At 34.7% G+C, this 18135-nt stretch overlaps 1 protein-coding gene across 4 annotated transcripts in view; it reads right to left on the bottom strand.

The window, feature by feature from the left end:
• The window catches only part of RIC1 (RIC1 homolog, RAB6A GEF complex partner 1), a 155042-nt gene that overhangs the window by 78769 nt on the left and 58138 nt on the right, over window positions 1-18135 (bottom strand). For all 4 annotated transcript variants that reach the window (XM_036737720.1, XM_036737722.1, XM_036737721.1 and 1 more), the window contains 2 exons: window positions 9240-9347; window positions 768-910 (listed from right to left, as the gene is read on the bottom strand). In XM_036737720.1, coding sequence (XP_036593615.1) covers window positions 768-910; window positions 9240-9347 — 251 coding nt within the window. The remainder of the gene's footprint in view (window positions 1-767; window positions 911-9239; window positions 9348-18135) is intronic.

Here is an 18135-nt window from a genome sequence, read left to right as displayed (position 1 = left end):
GGATGGGAGGGGAGTGGGGTAACAGAAGGGAAGGCTGACTGGGGAACAGGGTAACCAGAATATATACCATCTTGGAGTGGGCAGGAGGGTAGAAGTTGGGAGAAAATTTGTAATTCAAACTCTTGTGAAAATCAATGCTGAAAACTAAATACATTAAATACATTTTTAATAAAATTACAGTCCAAGGTTACACAGGTGCGAGTATGAGACTTGGGTGAGAGGTGAAAGATAAGAGTGTAAGCAGTATGAAATCCAAATGGCTGAGAACAGAATATTTTTGGAAAGTAATGTGACACTGAATTAAAAGACAAAGTCTACATATACTCTTTGACACACACCGGGAATATCTTGGGGAAATAATACAAAACTAGGAATATCTTAATGAAATAATACAAAACAAACAAAACCCAATCTATTTTTTTAAGAATGTTTTTTAGCTGCCCCAAACATAATAGAAAAAAAAATTGTAAACAATACAAATGTCCATCACCTAGGGATTGGCTATATGGTGTGTTGTACATCAAGAGGTATAAACATAGTCTGTGCAGAAACAGAAAGATCTATGAAAAAAAGAATTTTTAAAAAACCCCACCATGAAACATATTTAATTAATTATGTAAAAATATGTTTATGAAATCATAAGGAAAACATTTTACAATCTGTTATTTGTAGTGACTGTTTTATTGTAGTTACTTAAATTTTTTTTAAAAAATCAACAATTTTTAAAAGCAGGTTCTTCCACTTCAAACATAGAGAGGTATAATTACCTCGAGATGACTGCAAGTCTACTGAAAACGGTACTGTACGGAGATTGATGGCTTTCCTTCCATTTGTCATCCCTTCCCAGTGAATAAGATGAAGCAGCCCATCAGATGTAGCGACCAGAAGATCCTCTAGCATTGACTGCAAACTGTAAGGAAAACAATAATTTAGAATCAATGCTTTAAAAATTGTTAGCTCACTGAGACACTGAGACTGTACATTAGTACAGACCCTCAAAAATTTTCATAAGCTTTCAAGATCACAAGCAAATTACAGTCACAGCTCACCTATCTGGAACATAGCCAAGAACCAGAGTAGCCAAAATAAAGGTTACAAAGTCCAAAACCTAAAGCTCATTTACATATATATATGTATATATATATATCTACACACACACACACACACACACACACACATATACGTATATATACATATATATACACACACATATATATGTACACACACAGTTTTAAAAATTTTTAATTTAATTTTTAGTTCCAAATTCTCTCCCTCCCTCCACTCCCTTTCCCACCCATTAAGAAGGTTAAAAAAATATGATACCCACTCACATCTACAGTTCTAACAAGTTTATCTGCTTTCTAAGCCTATGGCAAATTTAGACATAGCCAAGAAGAAGATGCATTGCTAGAGGCAAGTACACAGTCAAAAATGAGAACTGGTTGCATAAAAGAAAATAAAAAGACCAAAAAAAAAAAGATGGCAGAAAAAGTTACTTAAAAAATACTGTAGTCTATTATAAAGATAAATAAATAGTCCTTAGTCATAGTACAGTGCAATGGAAAGAGAGGGCAGGGTTCAAATTACAGCTCTTCTATGGTTAGGTTGGACAGATCAGTTCCCTCAGTTTCCCCATCTATAAAATGATGAGGTTAGACCAGAATACAAGCATAGATCTCCCTTTACTAGACTGTGAGCTCTTCAAGGTCAGGGACTGCATTTTGACTTTCTTTGTATCACCAGTACTTAGCACAGTGTCTGGCATATACTAGGTACTTGATACAGGTTTACTGACAGACTGAGATCTAGAGCTAAAAGGAAGGGACCTAAAAAGTTATTGAGCCCAACTTTTTTGTTTCACAGGTGAGGAGAGTGAGGTCCAGAAAAGTGAAGTAACCTGTCAAAGGTCACACAGATAGTAAATGACAAAGGTGGGATTCAAACTCAAGTCCTATGACTTCAAGCTCAACTCCAAAGATTCCATCTAGTTGCCTTTCCTCTCTCTACCCAGAACTCACAAGGATTGTGTAGGGGGAGCTTCAACAGTGAAGCCAGCGACAACTGAACTGCTGCATGTTGCAGAGGAGGGAGTTACAACTTAAAAAGAAAGAAAATATGAAGTCTTCAGGCTTTAAGACCACGTGATTTAAAACTCAAATGGTTGCTGGAACAAACTTCTTTATTACAGTTCATGTTGGTAAAGAAGAATTTGTACTTTTAAGTGTTCAAAAGTCCCCCTCATGAAAAAAAGCTACTGGTTCCACCTAGTTATCAGACCAACAAAGACAAAAAAGCCTCTTTTTAATGCATTATTTTGAATAATGGCTCTTCGCTTTTTTATATGGATTCTCTCTCCCTCTCTCTGTCTCTATATATACACACAAACACATACATTCAAGCATAATATGGGGAAGTTTTAAAACTTGGGATAACAAAAGAAATCTGATTTTTTAAAAGAATAATCCAACTGTAAAGTTTCCCAGCTATTAACCTCAACAGTCACTGATCGCATCACTGTATCATAACAGCAAGATCAATGACATTGATAATAATGCTTGAATCATTAAGAAAAAGTTTAATTTTTTCCAGCACTGTCTGTTAAAGAAGTCAAGGAAGTATGCAGTACATTACAGGAAGATTTCCATCTAAAATGGCTACTTAAATGGGTTAGTGATGTCACAGATTTTGATCAGGATCCATAGGATCCACAGCTGCAGTCTATGAACTAAGATGAGGAAAAAACAAACTATATCTTTATGTCACTAATATTTGATTTCCTTTGTATAATCCTATGTATTTTATGTATTTAAAAATATAATACTGAGAAGGAATAGGCTTCACCAGACTATCAAAGTTATCTGTAACATATAAGAAGGTAAAGAAACCCTCATCTAAGCCAAAGCCCTCATTTACATTTAAGGAAACTGAGAGTTGGAAGTCACATAGATCATAACTAAATAAGCCAGGATTTGAACCCAGGTGTTTATAATGCAAAATGGAATTTTGGGGACCTTTAAGCTTGGAAGCTGTGAGACAATCTCTTTTACTGTTAAGATACCTAGCATCCAACAAGACTTCCTATTTGTTTTGAAAATATTTTTCTATTTATATGTATATGTGTTGTTTTCCTCAGTAGAATGTGAGCTACTTGAAAGAAATGGCTACTCCAGTTTTTGTCTTCTGCATTCCTAGTACTTGGCACAGAGCAGACTAAATAGTTGTTGAATGAAAGAATGTTTGTTATCTTAACCTAAAAGAGAACATCAGTGAACCTTCTGAGATGAATGAGAACTGTGCTCACTCAGCATGACTCACTTAGAGTTCATTAAGTGCCTTTGGCTTTTATTTATTTATTATTATTCTTTGTAGTATGGATCTCATGAATCTACCAGCTAAACTTACCTTTTTTTTTTTTTTTTTTTTTTTTACAAAGTTGTCCAAATCAACTCAGTTTCCTCAAAAGAAGACTAAGGGGGGCAGCTAGGTGGCACAGTGAGTAGAGCACCGGCCCTGGAGTCAGCAGAACCTGAGTTCAAATGTGGTGTCAGACACTTGGCACACTTACTAGCTGGGTGACCTTGGGCAAGTCACTTAACCCCAATAGCCCTGCCTTCCCCCCTCAAAATAAAAAAAAGAAAACTAAGCTGTGACAACTGTCTCTGTATGACTTAGCTTTCGGAAAAGCACTGGGGGTGTGTGTGTGTGTGTGTGTGTGTGTCAGTAAATAAGCATTTATTAAATGCCTATTATGCCAAAAGTGTGGGGGGCCAGGGTCTGACTGAAAATGAGAAAAGGTTTGAAACACTTGCTGTGGAGATAAGAACATAAAAATTTCTGAGACATGGTGAGAAAGTAAATGAGGTCTTTGTGTGTGTGCGCGCGCACATCTGCATGTGTATAAAATCGTGAGAGAAAAGCAAACTGTTAGGAAGAAAAATTAAAAGGACCATTTGTGGAACAGGGCAAAGTTAGAGTTATTATATGTATTTAATTAACTCATTACTAAGCCATTTGTTTACATAAGACAGGCCTTTTACAATGGGCAGGCAGTCAGCAAGCTCAGAAGTTTTTGGTGGAAGGTTAAGACAAGTTATTTAAATAAAAACAATTGACAAATACTTTTTTTGGTCTCTAAACCAATGGAGTACAGTTGGCACTATTGGTAGAACAAAGCTTACATTACTGATTTACTTTCTTGCAATAAAGTTTATATGTACATAGCTGAAATTGGCTATGGCATAAAGCTATACCTTTCCCTAATCAGTGCTATCACTTTTAACAGTCTGGCAAACTCCTATATGGAAGATGTGGATTTATTAAGCTGGATTTTCTCTCCTAAAAAAGGTCATACAGATGTTAAGGTGTAAATACAGCTTCTACCGCAGTTACTTAAGGATTCTGGTAGATGGGCAACTCATTTCACTTAATCATAATTTTAAAAGTGTCAGCAAATTAATCAGCACAAAAGTAGATCTTGCTTTTTTTTTTTTTTTTTGGTAAGGCAAGTGGGATTAAGTGACTTGCCCAGGGTCACACAGCTAGTACATGTTAAGTGTAGAAGGCTGATTTTGAACTCAGGTCCTCCTTATTCTAGGGCCAGTGGTTACACTGTGCCACCTAGCTTCTCCTAGATCTTGTTTTCTTAGGAAAATAGTAGGAATAATTTGTGCCACACAACAAATGTTTTTGTTGCCAGGTTGGGAAATTATAGTCATATCAGTATGCTATATAATTTTTTAATTCCAGTTACTATTTTAGGAGTACACATGGGTAACATCTAATTGCTGGTATGTTTTCTTTAAAATATACAGAGTTACTATTCTTCTCATCTACAATTAAGGACTAGTTTTCAACAAAAAATGAAATACAAGCCAATGAACAAAATGATTCTCTATGGAAACTATGTGTTCTGCTAGAATCTCAAATGTACTTCTGACAGTACAGACTATTTACACTGTTGTCATTAAAATAAGAGATAATCATTATTCCCTTTTCCTTTACTACACATTTTGTTCTTATAGGATCACATATCATTGTAGCATTGTAAAAAAATTTTTTTAAAGCCGTAATACTAATTTACAGGAGGTGGGGTCAGGGAAGAGGTGGGTACAGGGTCAAGTCCTGATTTGGATTTCATTGCTCTGGCCAACTCCTGGTAAGGAAACTCTACTAAGTAGATCAGAAATTGTTCTGCAACCCATAGTTTTAGAGGGTTGTTAGGGGCACTGAGATAATAAGACACTGATGCTGGGTCACACAGTAAACATGTGCCAGAAGTGGGACATGAACTCCCTGACTCATGGATGGCTATCTATACGCAATGCCTATTATCAGTTATTTAATGTCATAAAACTAATAATTAAAGTAAAACAAAAAATGTAAACTCTTCCAAGGATAATTAAGCAACAAAATGGGCAGTAGTCCACCTTACTAACATCACTATCATTTCTAATAGAGGCAACATGGTAAGAATGGATAGAAAGGCAGTCTTGAAGCTAGGAAGAACTGAGTTCACATTCTGCCCCATGCTGGTTGTGTGACTCTGGGGAAGGCAGTGAACTATTCAGTGCACTAGGCAACTTTCTAATACTGAAGTTGCAAAGGTGCTTTTAACAGAGTTCTATATCCTAATAAAACCACAGCTCTAGTCCCTATCACCGTTATTTCTAATATTCTCAATATTTCAGTGGCAAGTAATGAGCTTGTGCAATCTTTCACTATGATGAAGACAGGCTTTCCACCCTCTTCTCCCATCTCACTATAACACTGGATTGGTGTTTTAGTGAATTGGGAAGGGTTAATTCTTTATTCCTGTTTCTTCTCTCCTCAGCAACATATTTTGCTGCCACCAAGTGGCAGAAGGTATGAGGTTGACAAATTCAACATTACCTTAAGTACTCAAAAATGTCACTAAGAAAAGTGCTAGGAATACAATGACAAACAGGGAGAATTTCTGCCCTTGAGAAGCATATATTCCAAAAAGGAGAAGTGGACACACATACAAATATATATGATAAGGAAGAAAATGATAGCCTAAAAGAACAAGCAAAGTGACATGAGAAATTTGAAGATTTAGAGATGACTTTCATCTGGGATGATCACAGAAGGCTTTAAGTAGGAAGTGGCACATAAACCGCACTTTGAAAGATGGAAGAGACTCTGATGGAAATAGAGGGGAGTCTACTGCAAGGGTAGGGTCCTGCTCAACAAAGGCATGAGGAAAAAAAACAAAAATAGAAAAAGGTGTCAGGGTAATAGAAAGTAGCTGAATGTATAATATAGGAAGAGGAATAGCATGAGATAAGGTACTGTGGATATATATTATGACAAGTCTCTTGAGGAAAAAGAAAATATAAAAATAGTAGAAAAACGAATGCTATTTCTCAAAGGAATTAAAAAAATCTGTTAATAACATCCTAAAACCCTTTTATAAACATATATAATGCATAAATATAAACATAAACAACAAATCAGTGTCATAAGAAGTAATACATGTAGAGAAAAACTAAAACTAAAAATGCCGTAAGGTGTGTCTCTATCATATTCCACTCAACAATCAACCAACCAACCAAACAACAATCCTTTGTTACACATTAATTTACTAGGTCACTACTCAGCACTGTGCTAAGCCATAGGGACATAAAGAAAAGCAAAAATAGTCCCTGCCCTCAAGGAATCTGCATTCTAATGGAGGAATTATGTATATAAATAGGTACAAACTCCTGAAAGAAGTTATTGCTGTGGCATATAGTAAGTACTTAATAGATGCTTATTAATTGGTTAAGCTAAGCCTAGAAGGAAGTCAGAAAGTCTAAGAGTCAGAGGTAAAGAAGGACAATATTACAGGTGTAGGGGATGGCCACTACAAAGACACAGACAGTAGAGATGGAATCTTGAGTTTGAAGATCAGCAAGTAGTCCAACATGGCTGGAACATAGTGTGTGGAGGGGTATGTGGTATAAGAAGACTGGAAAGGATGGGAAGAGCTTTAAATGCCAAACAAAGGATTTTATATTTGATCCTGGAGGTAAGAGAGAGCTGTTGAAGTTTACTAAGTAGGGGGAATCTAAGACCTACTTAAGCTTTGGGACCCAGACTTAAGCTTTGGGAAAATCACTTTGGCAAAAGGATGAAAAATATACTGGAGTGGGGAGAGATGAGGCAGGGAGGCCAATTAGAAGACTACTGCAATATTCCAGGCAAGGGAGAATGAAAACCTAAAAACTGGGGTGGTAGATGTGTGACTGGAGAGAAAGGAACATGTATGACTGATGCTGTAAAGACAGAAACAAGCTTGGGCAACTGGTTGAATATGTGAAGTGAGGTTAAGGAGTTAAGAATGACACAGAGGTTGTGAATATGGGTGAGTAGGGCAGTGGTGCCCTTAATGGTAAAAGGGAAGTTCAGAGGAAACTTAGAAGGAGTGGTAAGAGAGACAGGAGGTTAACCAAGAGAAAGCAGAGTCACAAATAGGCAAAGAAGATAAAGTGTACAGGGGGGAGAAGGTGCCCAACAGTGCAAAATGCTGCAGAAAAGTCAAGAAGGATGAAAAGGAAGAAAAGGCCATTCAATCTGTCAAATAAATCATTGATAACTTTGGAAAAAGCAAATTCAATTGAATGATAAGGAAGGAGCCAGAAGATAGGGAGAGCCTGAAGCTCTGAGAGAGGAGTAGGAATAATAGTGGAGGAAATCAGCTAGGACAGTAGGGGTGAGCAGGACAGAGAATAAATGAGAGGAATAGAAGGCCTGTCTTACTGCAGGGAGGGCCTAGTTGAGAGTGGATAACATATTTCCAGTGGACCTAATCAGCAGTCTCATGACTTTCTCCAGTTCCATTCAGTAGCAGGTGAGAAACAGTAAAGGAGACAGATGGTTAGAGTAATCTAGCACTCAGAGCTGGCCAAACACAATGAGATGATAGGACAAGCAGATAAGGAATCTGAACATTGAGGATGCGTACAACTCAACTGGCTCACCAAAGAAAGGGTAAAGACTGGGAGAGGAAGAGAGTACAGCCATTATAGGTGTGAAGATCAGGCATAAAGTACTGAGAGGTGAGCATGTGAAGGTCTCATTGGGTACAAAGAAGCAGGTTAGGAGTTATGAGGCATAAGATTATAAGCAGATAAAATAATTTAACAGCACACAGACATCTGAGTGAAACACTCATAGGTGATGGCAAGATCAATGATATGACCACCCTGTGTGTAGCTGAAGTGCAGTAAAAACATAGGTCTAAAATTTAGATCTTTTCCCTACCAGGCTCAGTAAAAGTGAGTCTTATCTTGAGTTCACCTGAAATTCATTCTAACTCAAGTATTCTTTCATAGAGAAAAAATCTATTAACCCTTTTAATAGGAAAATCTGTTTTTTGAGAAGCAGCATGCTTCTGCTGCCTCTGTGTGCTCTTCAATCCACCAACCATTCCTTCCTATACATATTTCTGTGTAAGTGAAGGATTTCTCTACACCCACCTCCCCTACACTATGACTTAGTGTTCTCATTCCTCTTGGTTTCCTTTTCTTTCAATTTTTTTCCCCTTAGGAAAGGATAAAATCAAATCACCAAAACATTTTCTCCTCAATTCCTCTTTTTTTTTGTTTGAATATACGAAAGCAGCATATAATAAATGATATACAATACTGGTATTATAACCTGTTGTTTCATTATGTAGACAGACCATGTGGGAATGAGTTCTGGCTTTCCTCCATTTCACAATAGCTCTGACTTAACAAAATGAGAGAAACTGTCACTTTATAGTCTGCCAAATACAATTGGGTAGTATCCCCGCCCCAAATTAAAATCTCATAATTGGCCAAGGTAGTAGCTAGAAAATTTAAATATCTTTAAATGCTTAAATGAAAATGACTACTCAATTATTTAAGGATTTGATGAAAATTATGTAGATAGGATTTACTTAATGTGGATTCTAATGTAAACTCAAGACTTCAAATAATTTACATTGTACAAAGATATCATTGATGAAACACAAAAGTATTAATCGAGTGCATGATTGCGATATCTTAGTCAATTTATTTAAAGACATAAAAACAAAATTGTGATAAGATTAAAGGGTTTCCGCCACCAAAAATAGTAAATACAAGTTTTATTGGTTCAATTCTCTGACCTATCCTTTCATATGCCCATTTTAAATTTGTGAGCAGCTGACCACTCTGTGCTGTAAGAAAGGGCCCAGCAGATAACAAAATGTTGAACCTAACAGAGACATGGCATACCTAATGATAGGTGCTTGTAAATCCAGTACTTTTTTCATCTCCAAATGCAATGATGGAGCATACTGTTCTTCCTTAAAATGGGGTGTTCCCTTTACTTGTGGACTTCCTCTAAAAGAAAAAGTAAAGACATATGATAAGAACAATCTCTTAATTTTACACATTCTCTCTCCTCTTCACCTCACCATCCACTCCCTCCTCCTAGGCCCTCCCAGAATTTTAAAACTTAAAAATGCTCCCAATCTGGCATGTTTTAATACATTAAAAAATATGAACTTGCAAAAAAGTTTTGTCCTTGGCCTTCTTTTGTTTTTATGCCCTCTCCCTTGGAAATCTCATTAATTCACATACCTTCATTTCTTTTAGTTATTTCTTTATATTCTTGAACTTTTCTCTTCATATGTTATTTTTTCTAGTTCTATAACTATAAACTAATTTATAAATTAATCTATATATTAACATATAAAGTAATCCTTTGATACCTTGATTGGAATGGCTTGGAATGAATAAATTAATGTAGTATTTTCATTATATTGGCTCATCTGACCCACAAAGAATTAATATTTTCCCCAGTTATTTAGGTCTGTCATGATTTCTGTAGATAGATGCTTGTAATTATATTTATACAGTTCTCGTGTATTTCTTAGAAGGTACACTTCCAAGTATTTTATACAGTTTGTGGTAATTTTAAATGGAATTTCTCTCCCTTCCTGCTTGGTGTTACTGACATTATAAAGAAATGATGATGATTTGGGTGGATTTATTTTATGTCCTCCAGGTTTGCCAAAGTTCTTGTTTCAATTAATACTTTAGTTGATGCTTTAGAGTTTTTAAGTACACCATCATATTATCTGCAAAAAATGATAATTTTATTTCTTCTTTATTTTTGGTTATTCCCTCAGTTTCTCTTTCTAGTCTTTCTGCTTGTTCTGGCTAGCAAATTTCTAGTCCTGTATCAAATAGAAGTGGTAACAATGGACATCCTTTGTTTCACCCTTGAATTTATTGGAAAGAATTCTAGTTTATCTCTGTTACAAATAACGGTAGATCTTGGTTTTAGATATATGCTATTTATTATTTTAAAGAAAAGTCTGTTTATTTCTATGATTTCTAGTGTTTTTAACTAAAATAATGCTGTTTTATCAAAAGCTTTTTCTGCATCTATTGACACAATCAAGACTTTTGTTGAGTGTTATTAATATGGTTAATTGAATATATAATTTTCCTAATATTTAACCAACCCTGCATTCCTTATATAAAACCTACCCATAGCAGTGTTTTATCTTTGTGATACTGTTTTAGTCTCTTTGGTAATACTTTAAAATTTTTGCATTTATATTCATTAAGGATATTGGCCTACAGTTTTGTTTTTCTGTTTTGATTCCATCTGTTTTATTCATCAAGACCATATCTGTGTCAAGAAAGAATTTGGTATTTTTGCTATTTTTGAAAACAATTTATGTAATATTAGAGATTTGTTAATCTATCTGGTTCTGCAGTTTTTTTCTTTGGAAGCTCACTTATTGCTTGTTCAATTTCTTACTCTGAAATTAGGTTTAAATTATCTATTTCTTGTTCTGAGTATTTTATATTTTTGTAAACAGTCTTTTATTTCATTTAAGTTGTGGTTTAACTGAGATATGGCTGGGTGAAATTGTTTTTATTATCTTTTGTTATTCACTTATTTTGAATTCTCCTTTTCATTTTCGATACTGGTGAAATTTGGTAATTCTCAATTAAAAAATCAAATTAGTTAATGGTTTGTCTACTTTGTTTTTGTTAAAAACAACTTATTTTATTTATTAATGGAGTTTCTCTTTTCAATTTTGTTAATTTCTTTTTTAATTATCAGAATTACTATTTGGTGTTTGGAATTTTTAATTTGTTAGCTTTATGGTATTTTTAATTGCATTCCCAATTCATTGATCAGTTGTTTTTTTTTTTCCGTCAGGTTAATAAGTGTTTAGAAATACAGCTTTTCCCCTAAGGATTGATTTAGCTGTATCCCCCACCCCCTGCAAATTTTGAATGTTGTCTCATTGTTGTCATTATCTTTAACGAAATTATTTACCATTTCTATGACTTGCTCTTTAACCCAACAATTCTTTAGCATTAATTGGTTTCCAATTGATCTTTAACACTTTTTTTCAGTTGCACTTAAATATAATTCTTGTTGCATGAGATACTTCTGCCTTTTTGTTTTTATGTCCTAGGACACCATCAATTTTTGTAAACATGCCACACATATATGTATACTCTTTCATTTCTCCATTCAAAAATCATTACTGGCTACTGCCTTATATGAAATTATAACTGCTACTCTTGGTTTTTTTGTGTGTGAATTCAGATAAGGCATAATAGATTTTGCTCCAGCCCATCATTTTAACTCTGTATGTTTCTTGTACACAATGTATTGTTGGATTTTGCTTTCTAAGGTCTGCTAACTTCTTCCATTATGTGAAAGAATTTATCCCATTCACATTTGCAATTATAATTGTTTTTCTTCAGTTCTAATTTTTATTCTCAACAATCCTCTCTCTGCGTATTTCAATTTATTATTTTATTTCCTTTTACCCATCTTTTCTCCATCCCCTCTTGAAAAAGCTTAAGATTTATTATGCTTATAACTAACACCTTCCTTAATCTACTCTCTTCATAATCACTTTTCTTCTCTTCTGGTTCCTATCTCTATCTTGGCTGAGCTGAATGTAGTTCTAAGCCAATTTATGTTTTGCCCTTTTTTAATGAGTTTAAATGAAATTGAAGTTCAAGTGATGGTCACTCCCCTTAACTGCCATGTTTGCATATAGTTCTACTTATATAATCTGATTACGCGTTTTAACAGGTTCTCCAGTTTTTCTCCCATTTGCCCCTTAATCTATCCTCTATACACACAGCCTTTCTCTCTTTTTTTTTGGGGGGGGGGGGAGGAAAGCAGGGCAATTGGGGTTATGTGACTTGCCCAAGGTCACACAGCTAGTGTGTCAATTTTCTGAGGCTGGATTTGAACTCAGGTCCTCCTGACTCCAGGCCCAGTGCTTTTCTTTTTTCTTACCACATTTTCAAAGTATAACTAAAGTATTTATAAGTCTTTTATCTTAAATGATTACTCCTATGACTCCTTATGGCAATGGGATTCTAAACAAACCCTTTTAACATACACCCTTCTCTATTAGAATGTAAACAGTTATAAAATCCCTTCTGAATGTACTCTCATAGTTAATCTTTTTTTATTTTTCTCTTGACTTACATGTTTATATTTCAAAGTTCCTTTTCAGCTCCCATTTTTTTCATCAAGAATATCCGAAAATCCTCTCTTTTCACTGAATGTATAGTTTTTCCTTGTTGGATGATATAAATTTTCTGTATAAGTTATGCTTGGTTATATACTTATCTCTTTTACCTTTCTGAATATTTTATTCCATGCTCTTCATTTCTGCTTAGTTGTAACGGCGAAATCATACGTGGGCTGAATTGTGTCTCTTCAATATCTGAATTCTTTCTGGCTGCATGTAGTATTTATTTCTTTTGTCAGGAAGCTCTGGAGTTTGGCAATGACATCCATGGGAGTTTTCATTTTGGGGTTTCTCTTTGGGAGTGACTGGTACATTTTTTCTATTTTCACATTGCCTTCTTCTTCTAATACATCTGGCTACTTTAATGATTTCTTGAAACATGATAATCAGGCTCTTTTTTTTGGTGCCATGAATTTTACTTAATCCTTTTATTCTTAAATCATCTTTCCATGTTCTGTTTTCCAGAACAATTGTTTTAAATATGAGATAGCTTACATTTTCCTCTATTTTCACATTCTTTTGACTTTGTTATAAGACTTTTTGTTGCCATTCGGAGTCATTAATTTTTATCTGGTTGATTCTGATTTTTTAGAGCAGTTTGTTACTAAGGAAAGATTTTATACCTCTTCTGTTAAGCTTTTGATCTTTTTCAATTCTTTTCTCTACAGTTCTCATTTCTTTCATAAAATGTTTTTATTTTTTATAGAATTTATTTACTTTTAGTTTTCAACATTCACTTCCATAAGATTTTGAGTTCTAAATTTTCTCCTCCTCCCTTTCCTCCCCCCTCCCAAGACAGCATGTAATCTGATATAGGCTCTACTTACATATTCATATTAAACATATTTTCACATTAGTAGTGAGGTAAAGAAGAATTAGAGCTAAAGGGAGGAACTACAAGAAAGAAGAAACAGAACAACAAAAGAAAAAGAGAGCAAAGAGTATGCTTCCATCTGTATTCAGACTCCAAAGTTCTTTCTCTGGATGTAGATGGCATTTTCCATCATGAGTCTTTTAGAGTTATCTTAGATCCTTGCATTGTTGAGAAGAGCTAAGTCTGTCAAAGTGAGTCATTGCACAATGTGGTTGTTACCATATACAATGTTCTCCTGGTTCTGCTCATTTCACTCAGCCTCAGTTCATATAAGCCTTTCCAGGTTTTTCTGAAGTCCACCTGCTCATCATTTCTTATAGTACAATAGTATTCCATTACATTTATAAACCACAACTTGTTCAGCTATTCCCCAATTGATGGATATCCCCTCAATTTCCAATTCTTTGCCACCACAAAAAGAGCTGCTATAAATATTTTTGTACATGTGGGTCCCTTTCCTGTTTTTATGATCTCTTTGGGATACAGATGTAGAAGTAGTATCGCTGGGTCAAAGGGTATGCACCACTTTATAGCCCTTTAGGCATAGTTCCAAACTGCTCTCCAGAATGGTTGGATCAGTTTATAATTTGACCAACAATGCACTAGTATCCCAATTTTCCCACATTTTAAGCTTCTGCATCACTTCTTCAAGAATTCTCACTGAGTTATTCTCCTCTTCTGGGTTTGTGTGCTGATTATCCCTGCCATCACAAAATATTATTTTTTGTTGCTGAAGTCTCAGTAGTAGTTCTAGGGCTCCTCTACTCTGGGGACCAAATCAAGTTAAGGACCTTTCCTTTGCTGAAGCAGTCCTTCTTTAGGCCCTCTCCCTTCACTACAGAGGCCAAAGTTGTCCTCTCTTGTAATCATCCTTTTGGATGAAGAGAGAGGCTTTTTCTGTAATTTTCAGTTAAATCCCAGAATATTTACCTCAGATGTGAAAGATTTACTTGAGGACTTTTCTCTGAGGGAGTAGAGAGCAGGGTTTAGGTTCTTTTCTTAGCCTGAGAGAATGCTTTTTCCTCTCAAGACAAGTGTTACCTCCCCCAATGTTCAGTTTTTTGCTTCTTTGATCTTAGCACCTAAGTCTTGAGCACCTCAGTCCTTCAAGGAACGATTACCACCTGTTGATGCAGCTGAGACCTTTGGTCTTTCACTTTTACTTTCCTTCCACAGGGGACTTATTATAGTTAAGATCTGAAGCCAGTACATTCTCTAAGAAGATCTGGATCATATTTACAGATTGTTTGAGAGGTGAGTTGTTTAGTAATCAGGTTGTTCAATGGTGAGATTGAGACAAGCTATATATTTTTTTGGTACTCTGCAGTCTTGCTCCATATTCCTGGCAGAAATACACTTTGGTTATGGTGTGTAATCATTGTGATATGTTGCTATAGATTCCCTGCTGACATTTTATTAAAAATCTTTGCATTAACGTTCATTAGGGATATCAGTTCTCCAGTTTTCTTTTCTCTGTTTTGCCTTTCCTTGGGTGAGGTAACAAGACTGTGGTTTGTTTCACAGAAGAAATTTGTTAAGATTCACCCCTCCTTCCCCCCCCACCCCCATTAATGTAATATTGGAGTAAAATGTTCTTTGAATTTTGACTGAATTCTCTTGAAAATCCATCATCTGATGTTTTTCTTTGCAAGTTCATTTATGGCTTACTCAATTTCTTTTTCTAGGATTGGGTTATTTAAATTCCATATTTCTTATTCTATTTGTGTCTTATATTTTTGTAAATATCTATTTCTTTTAGATTCTTAGTTTTATTTGCATATTACTGGACATACTAGTTTCTAATAACATCCTTTATTTGCTCTTCATTTTGGTGGCACCATGAGGAGTATATTGGACCTAAAGTCAGGAAGACTGGAATTCAAATATGGTCTCAAAGACTTAATAATTGTATGACCCTGGGAAGTGATTCAAACTCTGCCTTGGTTTCCCCATCTGCAAAATAGAGATAATAGCATCTACCTCCCAGGGTTGTTGTGAGGATAAAATGAGATAATAATGTAAAGCTTTGTAAACCTTAAATGATATGTGCTGCTATTATTTTGTTAACATTTTGTGAACATTCATTTTTGATAATGGTCATCTGGTTTTCCTCTTCATTAGTCAAATTAGCTAATAGTATATCTATTTGTTTTAGTATATCATTGTTTTCTCAAAAGAATTGAGTTGTTTTTTTTTTGGCTTTAAATTTTGTTAAGCTCTCTGATTTCTGAAATGCCTATTTTTGGTGTTTAACTGGGTTTTAAAAAAATTGCTGGCTATCCAGTTACTTTTAAACCTTGTTAAAAAAAGGGGGGAGATTTTGCACCAAAACCTGTTATGCTTCAGCTGAAGTAAAAAATTCAAGGGTATCCATAATGATCTCAGACATAGAAACAATAAAAATAGACTTGGTTAAAAGAGATAAACAAGGAAATTAATTTATGCTGGTAGATATAGACAAAAAATATCAATAGTAAACATATATGCAATGAATGACATTACACTGAAATACTTAAAAGGAAAAAGTTAAATGAGTAACAATGAGAAATATACAATAAAGTTATATATTAGTTAGGGGCTACAACATACCACTTTCAGACTAAGACAAATCTCATAAAAACTTAGCTGCATCTCTGGCAAAAATTGAAAGCATACATATTTCTCAGCTATATATGACACCTCTATGAAAACTCACCATGCCATTAAGACACTAAGAACCTTACAAAGAAGTGTAAAAGTAGACATTTTAAACAAAACTTTTAATGATCACACTGCAATAAAATTCTGTTCAATAATAAATCAATTATATAATTCAATATCATTCAATAAGTTCAATAACAAAATCACTGGCAAAATGATTAAAACTGGAGACTAAATAACACTTTTCTTTGTACCCTGAACACTTAGCACAGTAAATGGCACATAGTAAGTGCTGAATAAATGCTTGTTGGTTTGGCTCCCCCATTTGAATGTAAACATGTCATACTTATTTAGTCCCTTTCCAATGGTGATTTCTATTAATCATTTTATATTTCTCTTGACTCTTGCTTATATTATAAAGTTTCTACTCAGCTGGGGTCTTTTCATCAAGAATGTTCAGAAGAACACTATTTCATTAAAGAGTCATTTATTACCCTGTAAGATTATATACTCAGTCTTGCTCGGTAAATTATTCTTAGATGTAAGCCTAGTATCTTTGCCTTATGGAATACTGTATTCCATGCTCTCTGCTCCTAATAAAGAATATGATTCTCACTGTGATACTGCAATTCTTCTTTCTGGCTGCTTACAGTATTTTGTCTTTGACCTGGAATCTTTGAATTTGTACTATTACATTCTTGGGCATTTTCATTTTTGGATTTCTTTTCAAGAGGTGTCTGGAAGATTCTTTCTATTTTTATTTTTCTCTCTGTTTCCAAGAGATCCGGTCAGTTTTCTTTCATGATTTCTTGAAATATATCCAGGCTCTTTTAAAAATGATTCTTACATTCTCTCTCCATCTATTTTCCAGGCAAGTTATACATACATACATACCTATATACATACATGTACACATAACACAATGTTTATGCACAATGTGATATACATATATATATATATATATACATATATATGTGTGTGTATATATATTTCTTGTCCAAATGTACAGCCACAGGCTCTTTCTCCCCCACAATTCAGTCTCCATATGTAGGAGGGACCCTTCTGGCTAGCTCTCATCCACAGTGTCTGGAGACCTCTATCTTTCTCCCTATGCCAACTTGGGCTGGAAAAATGGCTGACTCTTCAGATTTCTGGATCAGGACTCAGTCTGGCACCTTTCTTTTTTTTAAGCATCTTTTTAGAGTAGTTGTGGAGGACAGCTGGGCTAAATTGCTTTTCCCTATTACATTTTTGGTTGGTCTCTCCTCTATAACCTTTAGTTTTAGGATTAATATGCAAACAATGAAGCCCCCTTGACCACTTTCCAAGTAATTCAGTTCCTGTGTTATCACTGGGGTACTACTATATTTAAACATTGCTGTAATACTATACTCATGGCCCGTACCTTACAGCAACCTTATGTTTTGGCTACTTCAATAGGTAAACTGCTTTGGATATGTTTCAAGCATCACAACAAAAACCAAGGAGGCAATCAATACTATAGCTACTTTATTATCCCTACAATGCCTGTTAAATAGTGGAAAACCAAAAACAAGTAACAACAGAACTTGTTAGGGATAAATAATTGTGAGGCAAATTCAGAAGGACAGTTCCAAGAGTAATGTATCTAATATATTATTACGACATAATTATGACAAAATCAAATTATTGTTTAAAAATTTTAGCAGACTAGATCCTGTCTCCAAGGATTACAGAGCTCCTACAAATATTCTTATTGTGTAGAAATATTACAAAAATTTGCATTTCATTGCATCTGCATATTACCTCTTAATTACTACTACTTCTATCCTTCATCCTCATTTCAGAATACAATATGGTAGAAAGAAGACTATCTGAACCAGAAAATCAAGATTTTATATAGGTTTTGCCATTTACTACCTATAAGTAGCTAGTTTCTGTCTGCAAAATGGAGACAATCTATATTGGGGGGGTACTATCTACCCCACAAAGTTATGACGATCAAATTGAGAAAACAAACATGAAACACAAACATAAATAATAACAAACATGTTACAAATGACGAAGTACTACGTAAATGCCAGAGACTATCAAATGGTTTGAGAAATTA

The sequence above is a fragment of the Trichosurus vulpecula genome, chromosome 9 (assembly GCF_011100635.1).
Source record: "Trichosurus vulpecula isolate mTriVul1 chromosome 9, mTriVul1.pri, whole genome shotgun sequence".
Classification (NCBI taxonomy): Eukaryota; Metazoa; Chordata; class Mammalia; order Diprotodontia; family Phalangeridae; genus Trichosurus; species Trichosurus vulpecula.
This window is presented reverse-complemented; position numbering and strand designations above follow the sequence as displayed.